General features: G+C 50.5%; 1 protein-coding gene across 1 annotated transcript in view; it reads left to right on the forward strand.

Annotated features, from left to right (window-relative positions):
- LOC126481588 (multifunctional methyltransferase subunit TRM112-like protein) overlaps positions 1–18,731 on the forward strand; it is a 43,894-nt gene that overhangs the window by 12,860 nt on the left and 12,303 nt on the right. The window contains exon 3 of the mRNA XM_050105447.1: positions 7,970–8,062. Coding sequence (XP_049961404.1) covers positions 7,970–8,062 — 93 coding nt within the window. The remainder of the gene's footprint in view (positions 1–7,969; positions 8,063–18,731) is intronic.

The following is an 18,731-nucleotide window of genomic DNA, read 5'->3' on the forward strand; positions in this document are numbered from 1 at the left end:
TTGTGGTGCCCTCAGCTTTGTGTTTACTCAACCCAGTGCGCCACTGTGGTGTTCACCAAGCGACAGGAGCTTTTTAGGATGAGTCCGGTGACCAGCTTCCTAGTGGACGACGGATTCCCTCCATTGCAGGTTAGGAGTGCGCAATTGCTCTCCAGTTACGTTGCACACGTTCTTAGTTCTCCTTCGCATCCGAATTACCGTCTCTCTTTCCCACCCACGACGGTTTATCTTCCACATCAGCGGCCCAGGTCAGGGCTTCCAATTGCAGTCCCCCCCCTGCGGGTCCGGGGATTAGAATAGGCCCGAGGTATTCCTGCCTGTTGTAAGAGGCGACTAAAAGGAGTCCCTCCCCCTCAAGGGGGTAGTTAGCGCCTGCGTCCGGAGACGGACGGTTCCACGACCTCTATTTGCGTCATTTTGCTTTTTCACTTCTCGTTTCTTCCTTCCTTTGGTTGGTTCCTTTCTTTGCTCTTCTCCATCTCACTGTCTTTCTCACTCTTTCCCTTGTCTTCTTCTCCTTGCCTTTTCATTGCCTTCTTCTCCTTGACTTCACTGGTCTCCACCTCGGCGTTTGTGACAGTCTGTTCTCTCTCTCCCTCTCTCTCTCTTCTTTTTCCTCTTCTTCCTTCCCCCCTGTGCGCGCCTGAAGGCTGACCCACGCGTTCGCACACGTAGCCGGTGACGGGGTAACGCGTAATTCCCCGCCCTGGGTAGACATGTAAGGCACACACGTACCCCCTGGTAAAGGCCAGGCCCAGGGAGGGGTGATTGCCTGAGGTGATACCTTCTGACCATGCCGATTGGTCCCTCCGTCTGTTTCTCGGGAGGTGTGACCTGAGGTGTAATCATTCACCTAAGGCGGGAGTGCCCTCTGAGAGGGTCCCCACAAGAAAGGAGCGCGCCATCGGAGACGCTGGCAATCATGGGGGATTCCTCCGCAATGGATTTCACTCCATCTCTCTCGACTTCTGCCCCAAAACGGAAACTTGACCAGCCACCAGTGACAAAAGTACTACCGCCTGCCCCACAGTTCCTCGTCGTTTCTCGATCTGAGGACGGAAAGGATTTTTCCTCTGTCAACCCTTTCGTTATCCAGAAGGGCGTAGATGCCATAGCCGGATCTGTCAAATCTTGTACCAGGTTGCGTAACGGTACCTTATTACTAGAAACTGAGAGTGCCTTTCAGGCACAAAAACTGCTTCGGGCCACACTCCTGTATACGTTCCCTGTCCGGGTGGAGGCTCACCGCACTTTGAATTCGTCTCGTGGTGTGGTCTATACTCGATCACTTGACGGATTGGCTGACGAGGAGTTTCAGTCTTTCCTCACTGAGCAGGGCGTGATGGCTGTCCATAGGGTCATGAAAAAGGTCAACAATGACCTTGTACCGAGCCGGACACTTTTCTTGACCTTTGACAGTGTTCAGCTGCCGTCGCGTATCAAAGCGGGCTACGAGGTTATTTCTGTTCGCCCCTATGTCCCGACACCTACGCGCTGCTACCAATGTCCCGACACCTACGCGCTGCTACCAGTGTCAGCGTTTTAATCACACTCGCCAGTCTTGTTCCAATGCAGCTAAATGAGTCACTTGTGGCAGGGATGCCCATGAGGGTGACTGTCCACCTCCGTCTCCTCGTTGTGTGAACTGTCAGGGTGACCATGCAGCGTCCTCCCGCGACTGTCCCATCTACAAGGAAGAACGCTGTATCCAAGAAATTCGGGTCAAAGAGAAAGTGTCCACCTCGGCTGCTCGCAAGCTATTTGCTAGTAGGAAGCCCGCGCTGCTCCCAGCGGGAAAGTACAGTACTGTCCTTGCCTCTCCTCGGACTACCAGGGAGGTGACGACGCAGACATGCGATCTGACCTTCGGCACCACGGTCGTCCGTTCGGCCAGTGCTAAGATCGCGCGGTCGACGTCTCCTCTTCCTCCCGTCACCCCTCCAACACAAGCACCTTCATCAGCTTCTGCCAAGACAAAGACCCAGAAATCAGATGCACGGGCCTTCAAGAAGGAACCGTCCCGTGCAGACTTCGTACGTACCTCGCACTCCCAGCCGTCGACCAGTACTTCCACTAAAAGACCTTCCAAGAAGGCTCATAGGAAGCACAGTTCTCCTTCTCCTCCACGGCGCATTTCTTCTCCTGCGCCACCCAGCAGTTGCCGCCCCAGGCCATCATCCGTTTCGCCTGGCCGCACCGCTGGTAGCCGAACATCTGGCCGTTCACCGGCGGAGGAAGCTGCTCCTCCCGGCCATCTTAACGAGATGGCCGATGAACCTATAGAACCGATGGACGATGAGTGTCCGCCTACTGATAGCGGCGGCAGTACTCGCTTCCTTTTCTTCTCACGATGGCACTTATTCACTGGAATATTCGCAGCATTCGCTCCAACCGAGAGGACTTGAAGTTGCTGCTCCGCTTGCACCGTCCGCTTGTCATAGCCCTCCAGGAAACGAAGCTACGCCCATGCGATCAAATTGCCTTGGCACACTACACCTCTGTGCGTTTTGACCTACCCCCTGTGGTAGGTATTCCGGCTCATGGAGGGGTTATGTTGCTGGTCAGGGATGATATTTACTACGATCCCATCACATTGCACACAGGCCTGCAGCCAGTTGCCATCTGAATTACTCTCCCCACTTTTACATTTTCTATTTGTACCGTTTACACTCCATTGTCGTCTGCCGTTACCAGGGCAGACATGATTCAACTTATTGCTCAGCTACCTGCACCATTTTTGTTAACTGGAGACTTCAATGCCCACCATCCCCTTTGGGGCTCTCCAGCATCCTGCCCGAGGGGCTCCCTGTTAGCAGACCTTTTCAACCAGCTCAATCTTGTCTGTCTCAATACTGGCGCCCCTACTTTTCTTTCGGACACATCTCACACCTATTCCCATTTAGACCTCTCTATATGTACTACCCAACTTGCACGCCGGTTTGAGTGGTATGCCCTTTCTGATACATATTCGAGTGACCACTTCCCGTGTGTCATCCATCTCGTGCCTCATACCCCCTCTCCGTGCTCAGCTAGTTGGAACATCTCCAAAGCTGAATGGGGGCTCTTCTCTTCCAGGGCGACCTTTCAGGATCAAACCTTCACAAGCTGCGATAGTCAGGTCGCACACCTCACGGAAGTCATTCTCACTGCTGCTGAATATTCCATCCCTCACACCACTACTTCTCCACGTCGCGTACCGGTCTCCTGGTGGACCGCAGCGTGTAGAGACGCTTTACGTGCTCGTCGACGTGCTTTGCGCACCTTTAAACGCCACCCTACAGTGGCGAATTGTATCAATTATAAACGATTACGTGCGCAGTGCCGTCGTATTATTAAAGAAAGGAAGAAAGCCAGCTGGGCTGCTTTCACAAGCACCTTCAACAGTTTTACTCCTTCTTCTGTTATCTGGGGTAGCCTGCGCCGTGTATCTGGCACTAAGGTCCACTCACCAGTTTCTGGCTTGACGGTCGCGAATGACGTCCTTGTGGCCCCTGAGGATATCTCCAATGCCTTCGGCCGCTTTTTCGCAGAGGTTTCGAGCTCCGCTCATTACCACCCTGCCTTCCTCCCCCGAAAACAGGCAGAGGAGGCTAGGCCACCTAACTTCCGCTCCTCGAATTGTGAAAGTTATAATGCCCCTTTCACCATGCGGGAACTCGAAAATGCACTTGCCCGGTCACGGTCCACCGCTCCAGGGCCTGATTCTATTCATATTCAGATGCTGAATAACCTTTCTCCTGCGGGTAAAGGTTTCCTTCTTTGTACTTATAATCGCATCTGGATTGAGGGATATGTTCCCGCATGCTGGCGCGAGTCTATTGTTGTACCGATTCCTAAGCCGGGGAAGGACAAGCACTTGCCTTCCAATTATCGACCCATCTCGCTTACCAGCTGTGTCTGTAAGGTGATGGAGCGCATGGTTCACTCTCGTTTGGTTTGGCTGCTCGAATCTCGGCGCCTACTTACCAATGTACAATGTGGATTTCGTAGGCGCCGCTCTGCTGTTGACCATCTGGTTACCTTGTCAACCTTCATTATGAATAACTTCTTGCGGAAGTGCCCACCCGTGGCTGTGTTCTTTGATTTGGAGAAGGCTTACGACACCTGTTGGAGGGCGGGCATTCTCCGCACCATGCATACATGGGGCCTTCGCTGTCGCCTCCCTCTTTTTATTCGTTCCTTTTTAATGGATCGACAGTTCAGGGTACGTGTGGGTTCTGTCCTGTCGGACACCTTTCGCCAGGAGAATGGGGTGCCACAGGGCTCAGTTTTGAGTGTCGCTCTCTTCGCCATAGCGATCAATCCAATAATGGATTGCCTCCCAGCTGATGTATCAGGCTCCCTTTTCGTGGACAATTTTACCATCTATTGCAGCGCGCAGCGTACATGTTTCCTGGAGCACTGTCTTCAGCATTCTCTTGACCATCTTTACTCCTGGAGTGTCGCCAATGGCTTCCGTTTTTCTGCCGAGAAGACGGTCTGTATTAACTTCTGGCGCTACAAAGAGTTTCTCCCACCGTCCTTACGACTCGGTCCCGTTGCTCTCCCATTCATGGAGACAACAAAATTTTTAGGTCTTACATTTGACAGGAAACTTAGCTGGTCTCCACATGTGTCTTATTTGGCTGCCCGTTGTACCCGTTCTCTAAATGTCCTCCGTGTTCTCAGTGGTATATCGTGGGGAGCAGATCGAACCGTCCTACTTCACCTATATCGGTCGATCGTCCGCTCCAAGCTGGATTATGGGAGCTTCGTATACTCCTCTGCACGGCCGTCCATCTTACGCCGCCTCAACTCCATACAACATCGGGGTTTACGTCTTGCGATCGGAGCATTTTATACTAGTCCCGTCGAGAGTCTTCATGCTGAAGCCGGTGAATTGCCACTGCCCTACCGGCGCGATATACTGCTTTGTCGGTATGCCTGTCGGCTACTGTCAATGCCCGACCACCCGTCTTATCGTTCCTTTTTTGACGACTCCCTCGATCGTCAATACGGGTTGAATGTCTCTGCCCTGCTTCCCCCTGGAGTTCGCTTTCGTCGCCTCCTTCAACACCTTGATTTTTCACTCCCTGCAACCTTTAGAGTTGGCGAGAGCCACACGCCACCTTGGCTCCAGGCTCAGGTTCGCGTTCACCTTGACCTCAGCTCTCTCCCAAAGGAGGTTATCCCCAGTTCGGTATATGGCTCCCGTTTTGTCGAACTTCATTCGAAGTTAATTAATATGACCTTCATTTATACAGATGGCTCTAAGACCAATGACGGGGTCGGTTGTTCTTTTATTGTCGGGGCACAAAGTTTCAAATACCGGCTCCATGGCCATTGTTCGATCTTCACAGCTGAGCTCTTTGCCCTCTACCAGGCTGTTCTTTACATCTGCCGCCACCGACATTCTGCTTATGTCATCTGCTCTGATTCCCTGAGCGCCATCCAGAGCCTCAGTGATCCGTATCCGGTTCACCCTTTCGTGCACCGGATCCAACGCCCTCTTCAGCAGCTGGTGGACGACGGTTCTCCAGTTAGCTTTATGTGGGTTCCTGGCCATGTCGGTATCCCTGGGAACGAAGCTGCAGATGCCGCGGCCAAGGCTGCGGTCCTCCAGCCTCGGACAGCTTATTGTTGTGTCCCTTCATCAGATTGTAGCAGGGTCATTTGTCGGCGCATTTTATTGCTGTGGCATGCCGATTGGGCTGCACTTACGGACAACAAGCTTCGGGACTTGAAACCTCTTCCCGCGGCTTGGACGTCCTCCTCACGCCCCTCTCGGCGGGAGGAGGTAGTTTTGGCCCGGTTACGAATTGGACACTGCCGGTTCAGCCATCGCCATCTGCTGACGGCTGCGCTGGCACCGTTCTGCCCATGTGGGCACTTGCTGATGGTCCGCCACATTTTAACGTCCTGTCCGGATTTTACTCCACTGCGTCTTGATCTTGGCCTGCAATGTACTCTCGATGCCATTTTAGCGGATGACCCAGGAGCAGCTGCTCGCGTTCTTCATTTTATCAAATTGACCAACCTGTCTAAGGACATTTAATTATGCTGTTTTTTTTTTTTTAATCCTATGCCTGTCGATCTTTTATCGTGTTTTCCCTTTTAGTTGCTGTTTTAAACTTGTGCCTCGCGGTGAATTCCTAACGTAGTCTGGGCGCTAATGACCGTTGAAGTTGTGTGCCCTAAAACCACAAAAAAAAAAAAAAAATAAATTACTGCAGTTCAGTTCATGTCCGATCCCTTCTTTCTGAACTGGAGTCCTTGCCTTTACCACCTATACTTGAGGTTCATTCACGAACACCTCCATGGTGTACACCTATGCCACTGCTTCTCCTGGACCTTTCACATGGCCCTAAGGACTCTGTTAACCATATGACTCACCTCTGTCACTTCCTCTCGATTCTCGACATGTACTGGGGCCATGTAGTAGTTTACACCAATGGCTGATAGTCATGTTGGGTTTGTCTATGTTCCTGGAGGACCTATAGAACAGTACTCCTTGCCAGATGGCTGCAGTGTTTTCAATGTAGAGCTGGCAGCCATATCTTGTGTTCTTGAGCACATCTGTTCATGTCCAGGTGAGCCATTTCTCCTGTGTACTGACCCCTTGAGCAGCCTACAAGCTATCGACTAATGCTACCCTCGTCACCCTTTGGTAGCGACCATCCAGGAGTCCATGTATGCCCTGGAATGGTCCAGTCATTCAGTGGTGTTTGTCTGGACCCCACGTCATTTCAGAATCCCAGTTAACGAACTAGCTGACAGGCTGGCCAAACAGGCTACACGGAAACTGCTTACGGAGATCGGCTTTGCTGAAACTGTCCTGCATTCAGTATTACACCACAAGGATTTGCGTCTTTGGTAGACAGATTGGCATAACCTAAGTATGCATGACAAGCTGCTTGCCATTAAGGAAACTACGAATGTGTGAAAGACCTCCGTGCACACCTCCCGCAGGGACTCTGTGGTTCTCTGTCGGCTCTGCATTGGCCATACGTGGCTGACTCGTGTTTATCTCCTCTGTCGTGAGTACCCACCTCAGTGTTGCTGTGGCTCACAAATGACAGTCACCCATCTCTTGCTGGAGTGCACACTTTTAGCCGCTGTGTGGTGGCCTTTTAACTTTCCCAGCACCCTACCTTCGGTGTTTGGCGACAATACCTCAGCAACAGCTTTAGTTTTACATTTTATTTGTGAGGGTGAGTTTTATCATTTGCCCTAAGTTTTATCACATGTCCTTTGTCCCTGTGTGTCCTCCACCCTAGTGCTTTCAGGGTGGAGGTTTTAATGTGTTGCTGAGTGCCTGGCTTTTCCTTTTTTATCCTCGTGGTCAGCCAGCCATGGTAATCTGATTTCTTGTTTTAACCTCTTCTGCCTGTTTCTTGTGTCTTTGTGGTTTTCTTCTCCCCTTCTGTCCGTTTAAGTGTTTGGGTCCCGTCAGTCATTGTGGTTTTTCATTTCATTCTGTTTTGTGTTGTAAGTCTCATTGTCTTATTTTCACCCTTGTGCCATTGTTTCCTTCGGAGCAAGGGACCGATGACCTTTACTTCAGTCCCTTCCCCCCTCTTTTAAACCAACCAACCAACCAACCGATGAAGTCTGTGACCGAAAGCGTAATGCAACTTTTTCAATTGTGCCTGTCCTCAACTTAACAAACCTTCTTTACGGTAAGTAGCAATATTTACAGTTAAGACACACTTTGAATTTCACAGTTGTTTGTAGGAAACATAACACTTGTAAATTATTTGGATAATGATAATATTTTCACTGTTAGTAATACTAGTACTTAAGACTGACCAGAGTAACTGCTGCATTATATGTCCCTTTCTAGGCTTGCAGGATGATCACCTTTCCTTTCAAACATCAAACTAGTCTTGACATTACTTGGACTAAAGATAACTTTTAAATTTTGTCCGTGTTTCATCCTATTAATACAGTTTGGAGTATATTGCAAGTGGCTATAATTTTCATTTTCCAGATTGGGCATGCAGGGGACTTACCACAGACTTTAATTGAGGATTTTGAAAATAATGAAGAATTTTTGAAAAAAGTACACCATGTTTTATTGGAGGTATGTATTGTAAAAGTTGTAGACTTTCTAAGCCAGTGATAAATGACACATCAGCAATTTAAAATAGAGCATAAAATAAAGGTCAGTTGAAGTTTTCTGTACAAAAATGTGCTGAAGTTCCTTTTATTTATGCTACTTATAAAATATTTAGTGTAGTAGTGTTACTAGTTTGCAAATGTTTCTTAGATTACAATGGTTTTTAGTGATGAATTAACTGGCAATACACTGATTCATGGAGAAAGGGGAAAGAACAGAAAAAAACACAACTATTGTTCTGAATCCAAATAACTGATATTTTTTTCTATAAAATAATTTGGTTCCTGTTTAATCAGTTGTTAATGAGGTAATGCTCACACACTTTTTGCTATGTTAAGAGATTGTAGTGACTACTTGTCAAAAGGAAAATACACTGGTGTCCAAAATTAAAGCAACAGACTGCTATTTCCCCATCCTGTGTCCAATTCACAATATAGTCATACAAAGTGTCAGGATAAGCCGTTACAATCATGTTCTGCATGGAAGATGGCATTCCGATCAACGGACAACCACGCCAGCAATGACTTCAGAGCGCCTATCAAGCAAGGTAGTGTTTGTAGGGTAGTCCCACATCCAAAATCTGCTGTGTACGCAGCCACAGACAGTGCAGTAGGGCACAGAGGAGATGCCTACAGACTCTCTGCTGGAGGGCCATAGGAATATTACAGAGACTGAAACTGTATCCCGGAGACCAGGACAGGGCCAAACATGTGTGACATCAGAAAGAGTGGGCTGTTATTTGTCTGCAAGGGCACGACGGTACTGCCTTAGTACTCCACTGCAACTGGCATTTAACCTCGCATCATCCCCTGGACATGTTGTACTGAGGCAAAAGGTGTACAGAAGGCTCCTGCATAGTGGCCTTTATTGTTGGAGACATGCTGTCTGTTTACTCTGGCATGTCTTCACTGAAGGGAACGTCTAGAATGGAGCAGTCAACATGCTACCTGGACGGTCGAACAGTGGGCCAATGTTCTTTTCACAGATGAGTCCCGATTTGGTCTGGAGTGTGATTGTTGATGGATTTGCATCTGGATGGCACATGGAACATGATTTCGGGACCCAAATATTGTGGAAAGAGACTGATATTTAGGTGGATCCCTGATGGTGTAACCAGGGATTATGTTGACCAATCAAACACCTCTTCATGAAATTGTATGGGTAAATCGGTAAGATTTAACTGCCACCAGGTACCGTGAGGAGGTTTTGGGATTTCATGCACAGTTGTTGCAGGGTGCTGTGGGCCCAAACTTCGTATCGATGGACCGTAATGCTCGACCTCATAGAGCATGGGTGATTGATGTTTTTTTGTAAATGGAAGATATTGCATGCAAGGTGTGGCCTGCTCGCTTTCCCAATTTGAATCTCATAGAGTATGTCTGAGATGCATTTGGGAGACAGGTTGCATCATGTCAGCATCCACCAACCACTCTCCAAGACTTTCTGGATGTTGGTATAAAGACACAGTGTCCAGCATGTTAAAAACCAGTTATCATAATCACAAAATTAAGCAAGGTAATTGCCATAACAATAAAAATAAAGATGTACCTTTTGATGTATGGTTAAATACCGAAACAGAGTAAAGTGAGTTGCACTTCACCTGTGATTGCTGACTTTCTTCTGAATAAGTAATTGAACTGTTCAGTAAATGTTTAGCTCCTTGTCCTAGTTTGACATTCATTGGTTTCATCATTTCACAAGCATATCATGGTTCAGCCTAACCTAGATGATGGGTTATGCTAAATATCAGTCTGTCGTAACAGTGTTCTTTTGAAAGGGTAGTAAAGAATATTGAATCTGTGATTGAGAAAATGTAAAGAAATCATGAATAACATTAAATGATTTAATGTTGGTGCTCAAACTACATAATTTTTTCCTCATGTTGGTTGCCTAAAACTGCCCTATCGATGCCTACGCAAAACTGATCTTGCCGACCTGTGTGCCACTGAGTGAGGTGGCACAGTGGTTAACACACTGGACTTGTATTGGTTCAAACCCGTGCCCGCCATCCTGATTTAGGTTTTCCGTGATTTCCCTAAATCGCTTCAGGGAAATGTTGGGATGGTTCCTTTGAAAGGGTGTGGCCGATTTCCTTCCCCATCCTTTCCCAATGAAAGCTTCTGCTCCATGTCCAATGTCCTCGGTGTCGATGGGATGTTAAACACTAATCTCCCCCTCTCCAACCTGTGTGCTGTAGAGAAAACAACGCCCTTGCTGGTACCGTCTTTATTCTAGATTTCAGCCCAATAAAAGACTCCTCTATATCAATGACACTCACCGGAGACCTCTAGCCATCGACAGCTGTTTTCATTTTTGTGTTTATTCTTTCGTGGGAAAAAATGAGCTGTTAAGAAGTTATCAGAAACTCCCTAAAGAATACTACTCAAGATGTTGAAGTTCCCTGAAAATGCATTAAGACATGAGTATCTCATTGGGTGGAGTATCTCCTCAGATGAATCATAATTCCTTTCACCCCAGTTAGTCATGTTAAAACTATTACACCATACCCAATGCTACATTATGTAGTCATTTGCTGCAGTTCTGCTGTTATATAGTTTCACATGCAGAATGGGAGTTGTCTACATAAATGACAAGAAACTCGAAGGCATTATCTGGGCATGAAATTGACTTTTTTAAACCATGTGAAGCCATTTCCAAAAGGCAGAGCGCAAATTAAATATTAATTCTGCTCTCATTCAGTATTGGTTGCTAAAATGAAATAGCACATTTTTGTAGAAAAAGGAAAATTCTCTTTTGAGACTTGTTAAATTCAGAGAGAGATCAGTGGTGAGGTCAGAGCGTACATTCAAGAGATGCATTACAAATGAAGCATCTACATGTGCAAAAGTAAAGAACAATAGACATTACTTTGGGATATATGGGTTTCTTTTTCACAGAATTTCCCCCTGCGGGTTCGGGGGTTAGAATAGGTCCGCGGTATTCCTGCCTGTCGTAAGAGGTGGCTAAAAGGAGTCTAAAATGTTTCGGCCTTATGTGATGGTCCCCTCTCGGGTTTGACCTCCATCTTTCTAAATTATTCCGAAGAGCGAGCCAATTGGGGAAGGGCGCCTTACATGGTGCACTGTATCCGTCGTGCATTGAGACCTTTAGCCGGCTTTTTCGTCGTTGCAATGGTGTCCCCCTCGTTTTCCATCTCTTGGGTACAATTACCACGCTGCACTCTGCAGTGTTGCTTTTAACTGCGACGACGACGTTGGACTTTATTGCACCTAAGATCCAGCACGGTAGCCAGTCCGTTGTGGTGGGGCCGCCATGTACCCTGTTGGTTGTAGCCCCCTGACAACACAGGGATCGCTCTACTGATGCCTGCGCCGTTAACTCCCCACGTATGCCAAGGAGTAGATGCCCATCTCTCTGGGGCATCAGGACTCCCGGCAATGGCCATCCTGCCAGGTGGCTATTGCTGCGGCTGGGTGGCGCCCGTGGGGAGGGCCCTTGGTCGGAGTAGGTGGCATCAGGGCGGATGACCCGCAATGAAGCGTGGTACATCATCTCTCGCTGGTGGGCCTCCACCAGCAGTCTCTAAGCGATCGAGGTCTAACCTCAACGGCAGGAAATACGAACCACGATCATTTCCCTCCCTGGCCACTCCATGGGAGGAACGTTTGGCAAAAGAAGGCAGTGGAGAATATTCATCCCGGTTCCTTGTGTGTACGCGAGTTGATGGGGAATCGTTTATGTCAACCAGCCCCAGCTTTTTGTGGAGCATTTAGAGGACAAGTTTGGGGAGGTGGAGGGCTTGTCCAAGATGCGCTCTGGTTCTGTGCTCATCAAAACGGCATCCTCTGCCCAGTCCCGGATGTTGCTCAATTGTGACAAGTTGGGGGATGTTTCAGTTAGCATCACGCCGCATAAGGGTCTCAACATGGTCCAGGGTATTATCTTCCACAGGGATCTTCTTCTGCAGTCCGACGATGAATTACGCACCAACCTCAAACGACGAGGTGTTCACTTCGTCCGGCGCGTCCATCGGGGTCATAATCAGGTGCCTTCATCTTGGCCTTTGAGGGTGATGTCTTACCCGAAAAGGTTAAGGTGATGGTTTTCCGTTGTGATGTGAAGCCATATATCCCTCCTCCGATGCGGTGTTTTAAATGCTGGAAGTTCGGGCACATATCATCTCGCTGTACTTCCAGCATCACGTGTCGGGATTGTGGACGTCCTTCGCATCCTGATACTCCATGTGCCCCGCCTCCTATCCGTGTTAACTGCGGAGAACACCATTCCCCCTGCTCGCCGGACTGTAGGATATTCCAGAAAGAAAGGAAGATAATGGAATATAAGACCCTGGACCGCCTGACCTACCCCGAGGCTAGACGGAAATACGAGAGGCTCCATCCTGTGGCAATGACGTCAACCTACGCCGCTGCTGCATCGACGGTTCTTCCATCATCACGACTCAGCTCTAAGATCAGTCAGCATCCACCAGCCCCCTTGCTTGTGGGGGGCACTTCACAACCTGTTGCTCCTGCTCCATCTACTTCAGGAGCAACACCACCCCCCCCCCCCCCCCCAAACAATCGGGGACATCAATTCCCCCTTCCCAGCCGGAGAAGCGTAAGACTTCTTCGGCTACTCTCGCAAGGAAGGGGTCCCTTGGGGACCTCGCTTCACAAGTTCCGACCAGCAGCACAGCAGACACCCGCAAGTTTCTGAAACAACCACTGGTCGTAGGGCGTCACGGTCGTCTTCAGTCCCTGAGACTGACCCGGTGCGGCCCTCCCAGCCAGAACCACCTAAGGCACAGCGCGCAAAGCAGACCAAGAAAAAGGCTCCCAAGCATACTGACATTGCGGTGGCACCTGTCCCACCGCAACCTTCTCACTCTGCATCTGAAGATGAGGTGGAGATTCTGGCGTCCGCTGAGAACCTGGATCTCGCCAGTCCCTCGGACGCAATGGATGGCTGTTGTACAGGTGGTGACTCAGTAGCAGCAGGGGCCCAGGAGGCGTAATCTGCCTCCCCAGTCCCTTCACGCCTTTCCCATCCATGGCCAACAGCATCCTCCAGTGGAACTCCAGCGGTTTCTTCCACCATCTAGCTTAGCTCCGCCAACTTATCAGCCTTCACCCTTTCTTCTGCATTGCCCTTCAGCAAACTTGGTTTCCCGCAATGCAATCCCCCGCCCTCCGTGGCTATCGGGGTTATTATAAGAACCGGGCAGCTTATGAAAGGGTGTCTGGTGGCGTCTGCATATATGTCCTTAACTCTCTTCACAGCGAGTTTATTCCTCTACAAACAGCTTTAGAGGCTGTCGCTGTTTGGGTGTGGACGCCACAGGCTGTTACCGTCTGCAGTCTTTACCTTCCACCGGATGGTGCCGTCGCGCAGCATGTCCTGGCTGCTCTGATAGCCCAATTGCCGCCACCTTTCTTGTTGCTGGGCAATTTCAATGCCCACAACCCTCTATGGGGTGGGACTGTCTCCGATGACCGCGGTCGTGCCGTGGAGCATTTGTTGGCTCTGCTCGACCTTAGCCTTTTGAACACTGGTGCTCCCACGCATTTCAGTGTGGCCTATGGCTCATTCTCGGCCATCGATCTCTCTCTTTGCAGCCCCGGACTTGTCCCATCCCTCCACTGTAGAGTGCATCCTGACCTGTGTGGTAGTGACCATTTTCCCATCTATTTGTCACTGCCCCAGTGTCATTCTTCTGGGCGCCTGCCCCGCTGGGCTCTCCCCAGGGCTGACTGGCCGGCTTTTACTTCCGCTGCAACCATCGAGTCTCCCCACAGGGTGACATTGACGAGGTGGTCCGTGTCTTAACCACGTCCATCATTTCGGCGGCCGAGGCTGCCATCCCCCGCTCTTCTGGACTCCCTTGGAGGAAGGCTGTACCCCGGTGGTCGCCGGAGATCGCTGAGGCTATTCGCGACCGTAGGCGGGCCCTCCAGCGTCATAGGCGGCACCCGTCTCTAGAGACCCTCATCGCCTTTAAGAGGCTCTGTGCCTTGGCTCGTCGTCTTATTACACGGCGTAAGCAGGAGTGCTGGGAGAGGTATGTCTCATCCTTGGGCTCCCGTGTCTCCCCCTCGCTCGTGTGGTCCCGGATCCGGCGGATTTATGGATACCAGACCCCTATGGGTGTCCCTGGGATCTCCTTGGACGGCGCTGTCTGCACGGACGCTGCCGCCATTGCTGAACACCTTGCTGCGCACTTTGCTAAGAGCTCTGCGACTGCAACTTATCCCCCCGCCTTTCGCTCTCTCAAGGAGCGAGCCAAGCAGACGCCGTTATCATTCCACACACGTTGTTCTGAAAAATACAATGCTCCTTTCAGCGAGAGGGAATTCCTCGCTGCCCTCGCCGATTGCCCTGATACAGCACCAGGACCAGACTGCATCCACGCACAGATGCTGAAGTATCTCTCCAGGGACTGCCAGACACACATCCTCACCATCTTTAACCGCATTTGGAGCGAGGGCGTGTTCCCGTCGCAATGGCGAGAGGGTCTTATTGTCCCCATCTTGAAACCCGGTGCGGACCCACTGGCGGTGGACAGCTATCGTCCCATTACCCTCACCAACGTTCTGTGCAAATTGCTCGAACGTATGGTGGGGCGGCGTTTGTGTTGGGTCCTTGAGTCGCGCGGTCTCCTCGCTCCATCCCAGGGTGGCTTCCGTCGGGGCCGGTCTGCAACGGACAATTTGGTGCGGCTGGAATCTGCTATCCGTCCGGCCTTTGCCCGACGTCAGCACCTCGTTGCTGTCTTTTTTGATCTGCGGAAGGCGTATGACACCACATGGAGGCATCACATCCTTGCTGCGTTACATGAGTGGGGTCTTTGTGGTCAGCTCCCGGCTTTTCTTCAAACCTTTTTATTGCGCCGCTCTTTCCGGGTGCAAGTGGGTGCCGCCTCTAGTTCATCTAATATACAGGAAAATGGGGTCCCGCAGGGCTCGGTGTTGAGCGTCTCCTTATTTCTAGTGGCCATTAATGGTCTGGCTGCAGCCGTGGGGTCGTCGGTGTCTCCTTCTTTGTATGCCGACGACTTCTGCATCTCATTTCACTCCGCGACTACGGGAGTCGCCGAACGCAGGCTGCAAGTAGCCGTCCGCAAGGCATCATCATGGGCTCTGACTCATGGTTTTCAGTTCTCTGCAGCCAAGACTCGAGTTAAGCACTTCTCGACGGCCACCTGCTTGACGTGGTGGACACTTGCCGCTTCTTAGGACTCGTCTTTGATGCCCGGCTCACATGGGTTCCTCATATTACTCAGCTGAAGCCAAAGTGCTGGCGGCACCTCAACGCACTCCGCTGCCTGAGCCACACCTCTTGGGGTGCGGATCGCTGCACGCTGTTGCGATTATACAGAGCCCTTGTGCAGTCCAGGCTTGATTATGGGAGCCTGGCCTATGGGTCTGCATCACCCTCAGTGTTGAAGTTGTTAGACCCCATACACCACTGTGGGGTTCGGCTTGCAACTGGCACTTTTCGTACGAGCCCCGTGGATAGTCTACTGGTGGAGGCCATGGTTCCTCCGCTGTGGATTCGCCGCCATCGACTGCTCGCCGACTATGCTGTCCACGTGCATTGCTCGCCGGGCCATCCCAATCGTCGCCTGCTTTTCCCTGCCATGGTCCTCCATCTGCCCGAACGGCGACCTAGGTCTGGGCTTTCCATAGCTGTCCGCGTCCAGTCCCTGCTGTCGGAACTGGGGTCAATCCCTCTTCTGCCTCCCTTCCGGGTCCATGCACCTACGCCTCCCTGGTGTTTACCCCGGCCGTCTGTCCGTCTGGACTTGGCACAGGGACCCAAGGACTCGGCTCCGCCTGTGGCCCCCCGTCACCATTTTCTTGCGCTCCTCGCCTCCTTTTCGGGCTGTGAGACTGTCTACACTGATGGTTCCCTGGTTGATGGTCGCACTGCCTACGCTTTTGCTCGCGCTGCCCATGTTGAACAGCGCTCCTTGCCGGCTGGCTGCAGTATTTTTACTGCAGAGCTGGTGGCCATATTGCGCGCTCTTGAGCATATGCGTTCCTGCTCAGGTACGTCCATCGTCTTCTGCAGTGACTCCCTGAGCAGCCTCCAGGCCATCAACTGCTGCTATACCTCTTCTCCTCTGGTGTCCTCTATTCAGGAGTCTGTTTTCGCCATTACCCGCTCTGGTTGTTCGGTGGTCTTTATTTGGACGCCAGGTCACGTTGGCATCCCGGGGAACGAACGTGTCGACAGGCTGGCCAAAGGGGCGATCGACGCCCCAGCTTTGGAAATCGGCCTCACAGCTCGTGATCAGCAGCTGGTGTTGCGCCGTAAGGTGCTTGGGATGTGGACTGCTGAGTGGCGTGGCATGACATCCCCGAATAAACTGCGGGCTGTCAAGGAGACGACCGATGTGTGGCGCTCCTCCCTGCGGGCTTCTCGCAGGGACTCTGTCATCCTGTGTCGGCTGCACATAGGCCATACCTATGTGACGCACGGTCATCTTTTGCGTCAGGAGGATCCCCCCCCTGTGTTGGTGTGGGTTCCGGCAGACGGTCGCCCACATTTTGCTGGAGTGTCCCCGACTGCGCACCCTCCGGCAGTCTTTTAATCTCCCGGGCACTTTCCCTTTGGTTTTATGTGACGATGCCTCCATGGCTGACAACGTTTTAAATTTTATCCGTGGCAGTCCTTTTTATGGTTCCATTTAGGGCGGTCCTGCACCTTTCCCTTTCTGTGTCTTTTGTCCTCATGTCTCTCAGTATTTGTTGCTGTTTTGGTGTGTCGTCGGATGGTTGACTCTTTCCCTTGTGGTCAGTCAACCAGTCTCCGGCCATCTTATTTTCTTCTGTTCCTTTCTGTCTGGTGTTCCTCTGTACTCTTCTTGTCTGTAGTGTTTGTTGCTGCATTTGTGTTCTTTTAGCGCCTGGGGGGCGTCTCCCCCCCCCCCCCCCCCCCCAATTGGTTTTTACCTGCTTCGCCGATTTTCGGCTCGCCTGTTTTTGGAATGGGGGACTGATGACCTTCGCTGTTTAGTCCCCCTTAAACATCCCAACAACCACCACCACCTTCACAGAATACCCATTGTGGTGTTGGAGACTGGAACAGACCTGTGATAACTCTTGCCCAATGTAAAAGGCAACTAGAAGGCATCTTGTACCTATTCAAGTGTTCACGTTGATGACACGGAGTTCATCAGGCTGACTGTCAGTTTTAGCTCACATCACAACCTTTCCCTCAACATGTTTGGCTTGATTAGTTATGGTCACCTTCTGGTGTTTGACCTCAACTTCTCTAAATTCTGCAGAAGAGCAAGTGCCTCAGAAAAGGAGGCGTTATGTGGTGTGTAATCTGTTCATTGTGTACTGTGATTCCCAGCACTTGCTATTTAATTGGATTTACATTTGCACCTGAAATAGTGTGGTAGCCAGTTTATCATGGGTGACTCTTCATGTACCCTTACGTTTGTAGCCACCAGACAATGTGAGAATTATACTGTCGAGTTCCCCATGTATGGCAAGGATTAGTTGTGTGTCCGATTCAGGACTCCAGGTGATGGCTACTGTGCCATGTAGCCTTTGCTGTGCCAGAATGGTGCCATTGGGGAGAGCCTTCAGAATAGCATCAGGATGGACAATTTGTAATAAAACATCTGTGCAAACATGACCATCTCAGCAGTTACAAATCAGGATTTCAATAGAGAGATATAAAGTTCCATGACATTCCACCTTTGGCCACCCCATGGGTTGAGGATCAGGCAAGGAGACATGGACACACGGATCAGTTAATTCTTGGTGTGCTCCAGAATCTTTTGGGAAAAGAAAGAAGCCATTGTTTTTCTGAAAATATTGAGGGCACATTTGGAAAAGCCACTGCAGTAGAGAAAATGGGAAATGGATCTCTCTTGATCAAAGCTTTGAATGCTAACCAATCACAGACACATCTGGCCTGTGACAAGCTTGAGGATAAAGCAGTTACCATCTCTCCTCCTTCCATTGAAATCTGTCAATACAAACAGATGAACTACACGCTAACCTAGAGTAGTGTGGAGTAAAACTCGTCCTCAAAATTCAGAGAGGCTCTAAGCTTAATAAGTTGGCCACTTGAGCTTTCACCCCCTGCAGGTCCGGGGGTTAGAATAGGCCTGAGGCATTCCTGCCTGTCGTAAGAGGCAACTAAAAGGAGTGCCACACGTTTTGGCCTTTGTGATGGTCCCCTGAAGGGTTTGACCTCCATTTTTCAAAATTTTCCCAAAGAGCAAGCCAGTTAGGATAGGGCGCCTTACATGGTGCATCATGTGCTGAGACCTATCACATCATTCTTCGACGTGGATCTGCACTTCTGCTCATTCTCCAACCGTTGGGTGAGGTCACCCTCCTGGGTGCATATTTTACAATCAACTGTGCAGTATCATTTTCTACGCTGACGATGACAATGGACTTCTTCGCTTGGTTGCGCCTCATATCCAGCATGGTAACCAGTCCATTGTGGTGGGGCTGTCATGTACCCGGGTTGCCAAGGGGTAGATGCCCATCCCCCTGGGGCATTGAGACCCCCGGCAATAGCCATCCTGCCAGGCGGCTTTTGCTGCGGCTGGGTGGCACCCGTGGGGAGGGCCCCTGGTCGGAGTGGGTGGCATCAGGGCAGATGACACGCGATGAAGTGTAGTACATCATCTCTTGTTGGTGGT

This window comes from Schistocerca serialis, chromosome 5 (assembly GCF_023864345.2).
Source record: "Schistocerca serialis cubense isolate TAMUIC-IGC-003099 chromosome 5, iqSchSeri2.2, whole genome shotgun sequence".
In the NCBI taxonomy this organism is placed as follows: domain Eukaryota; kingdom Metazoa; phylum Arthropoda; class Insecta; order Orthoptera; family Acrididae; genus Schistocerca; species Schistocerca serialis.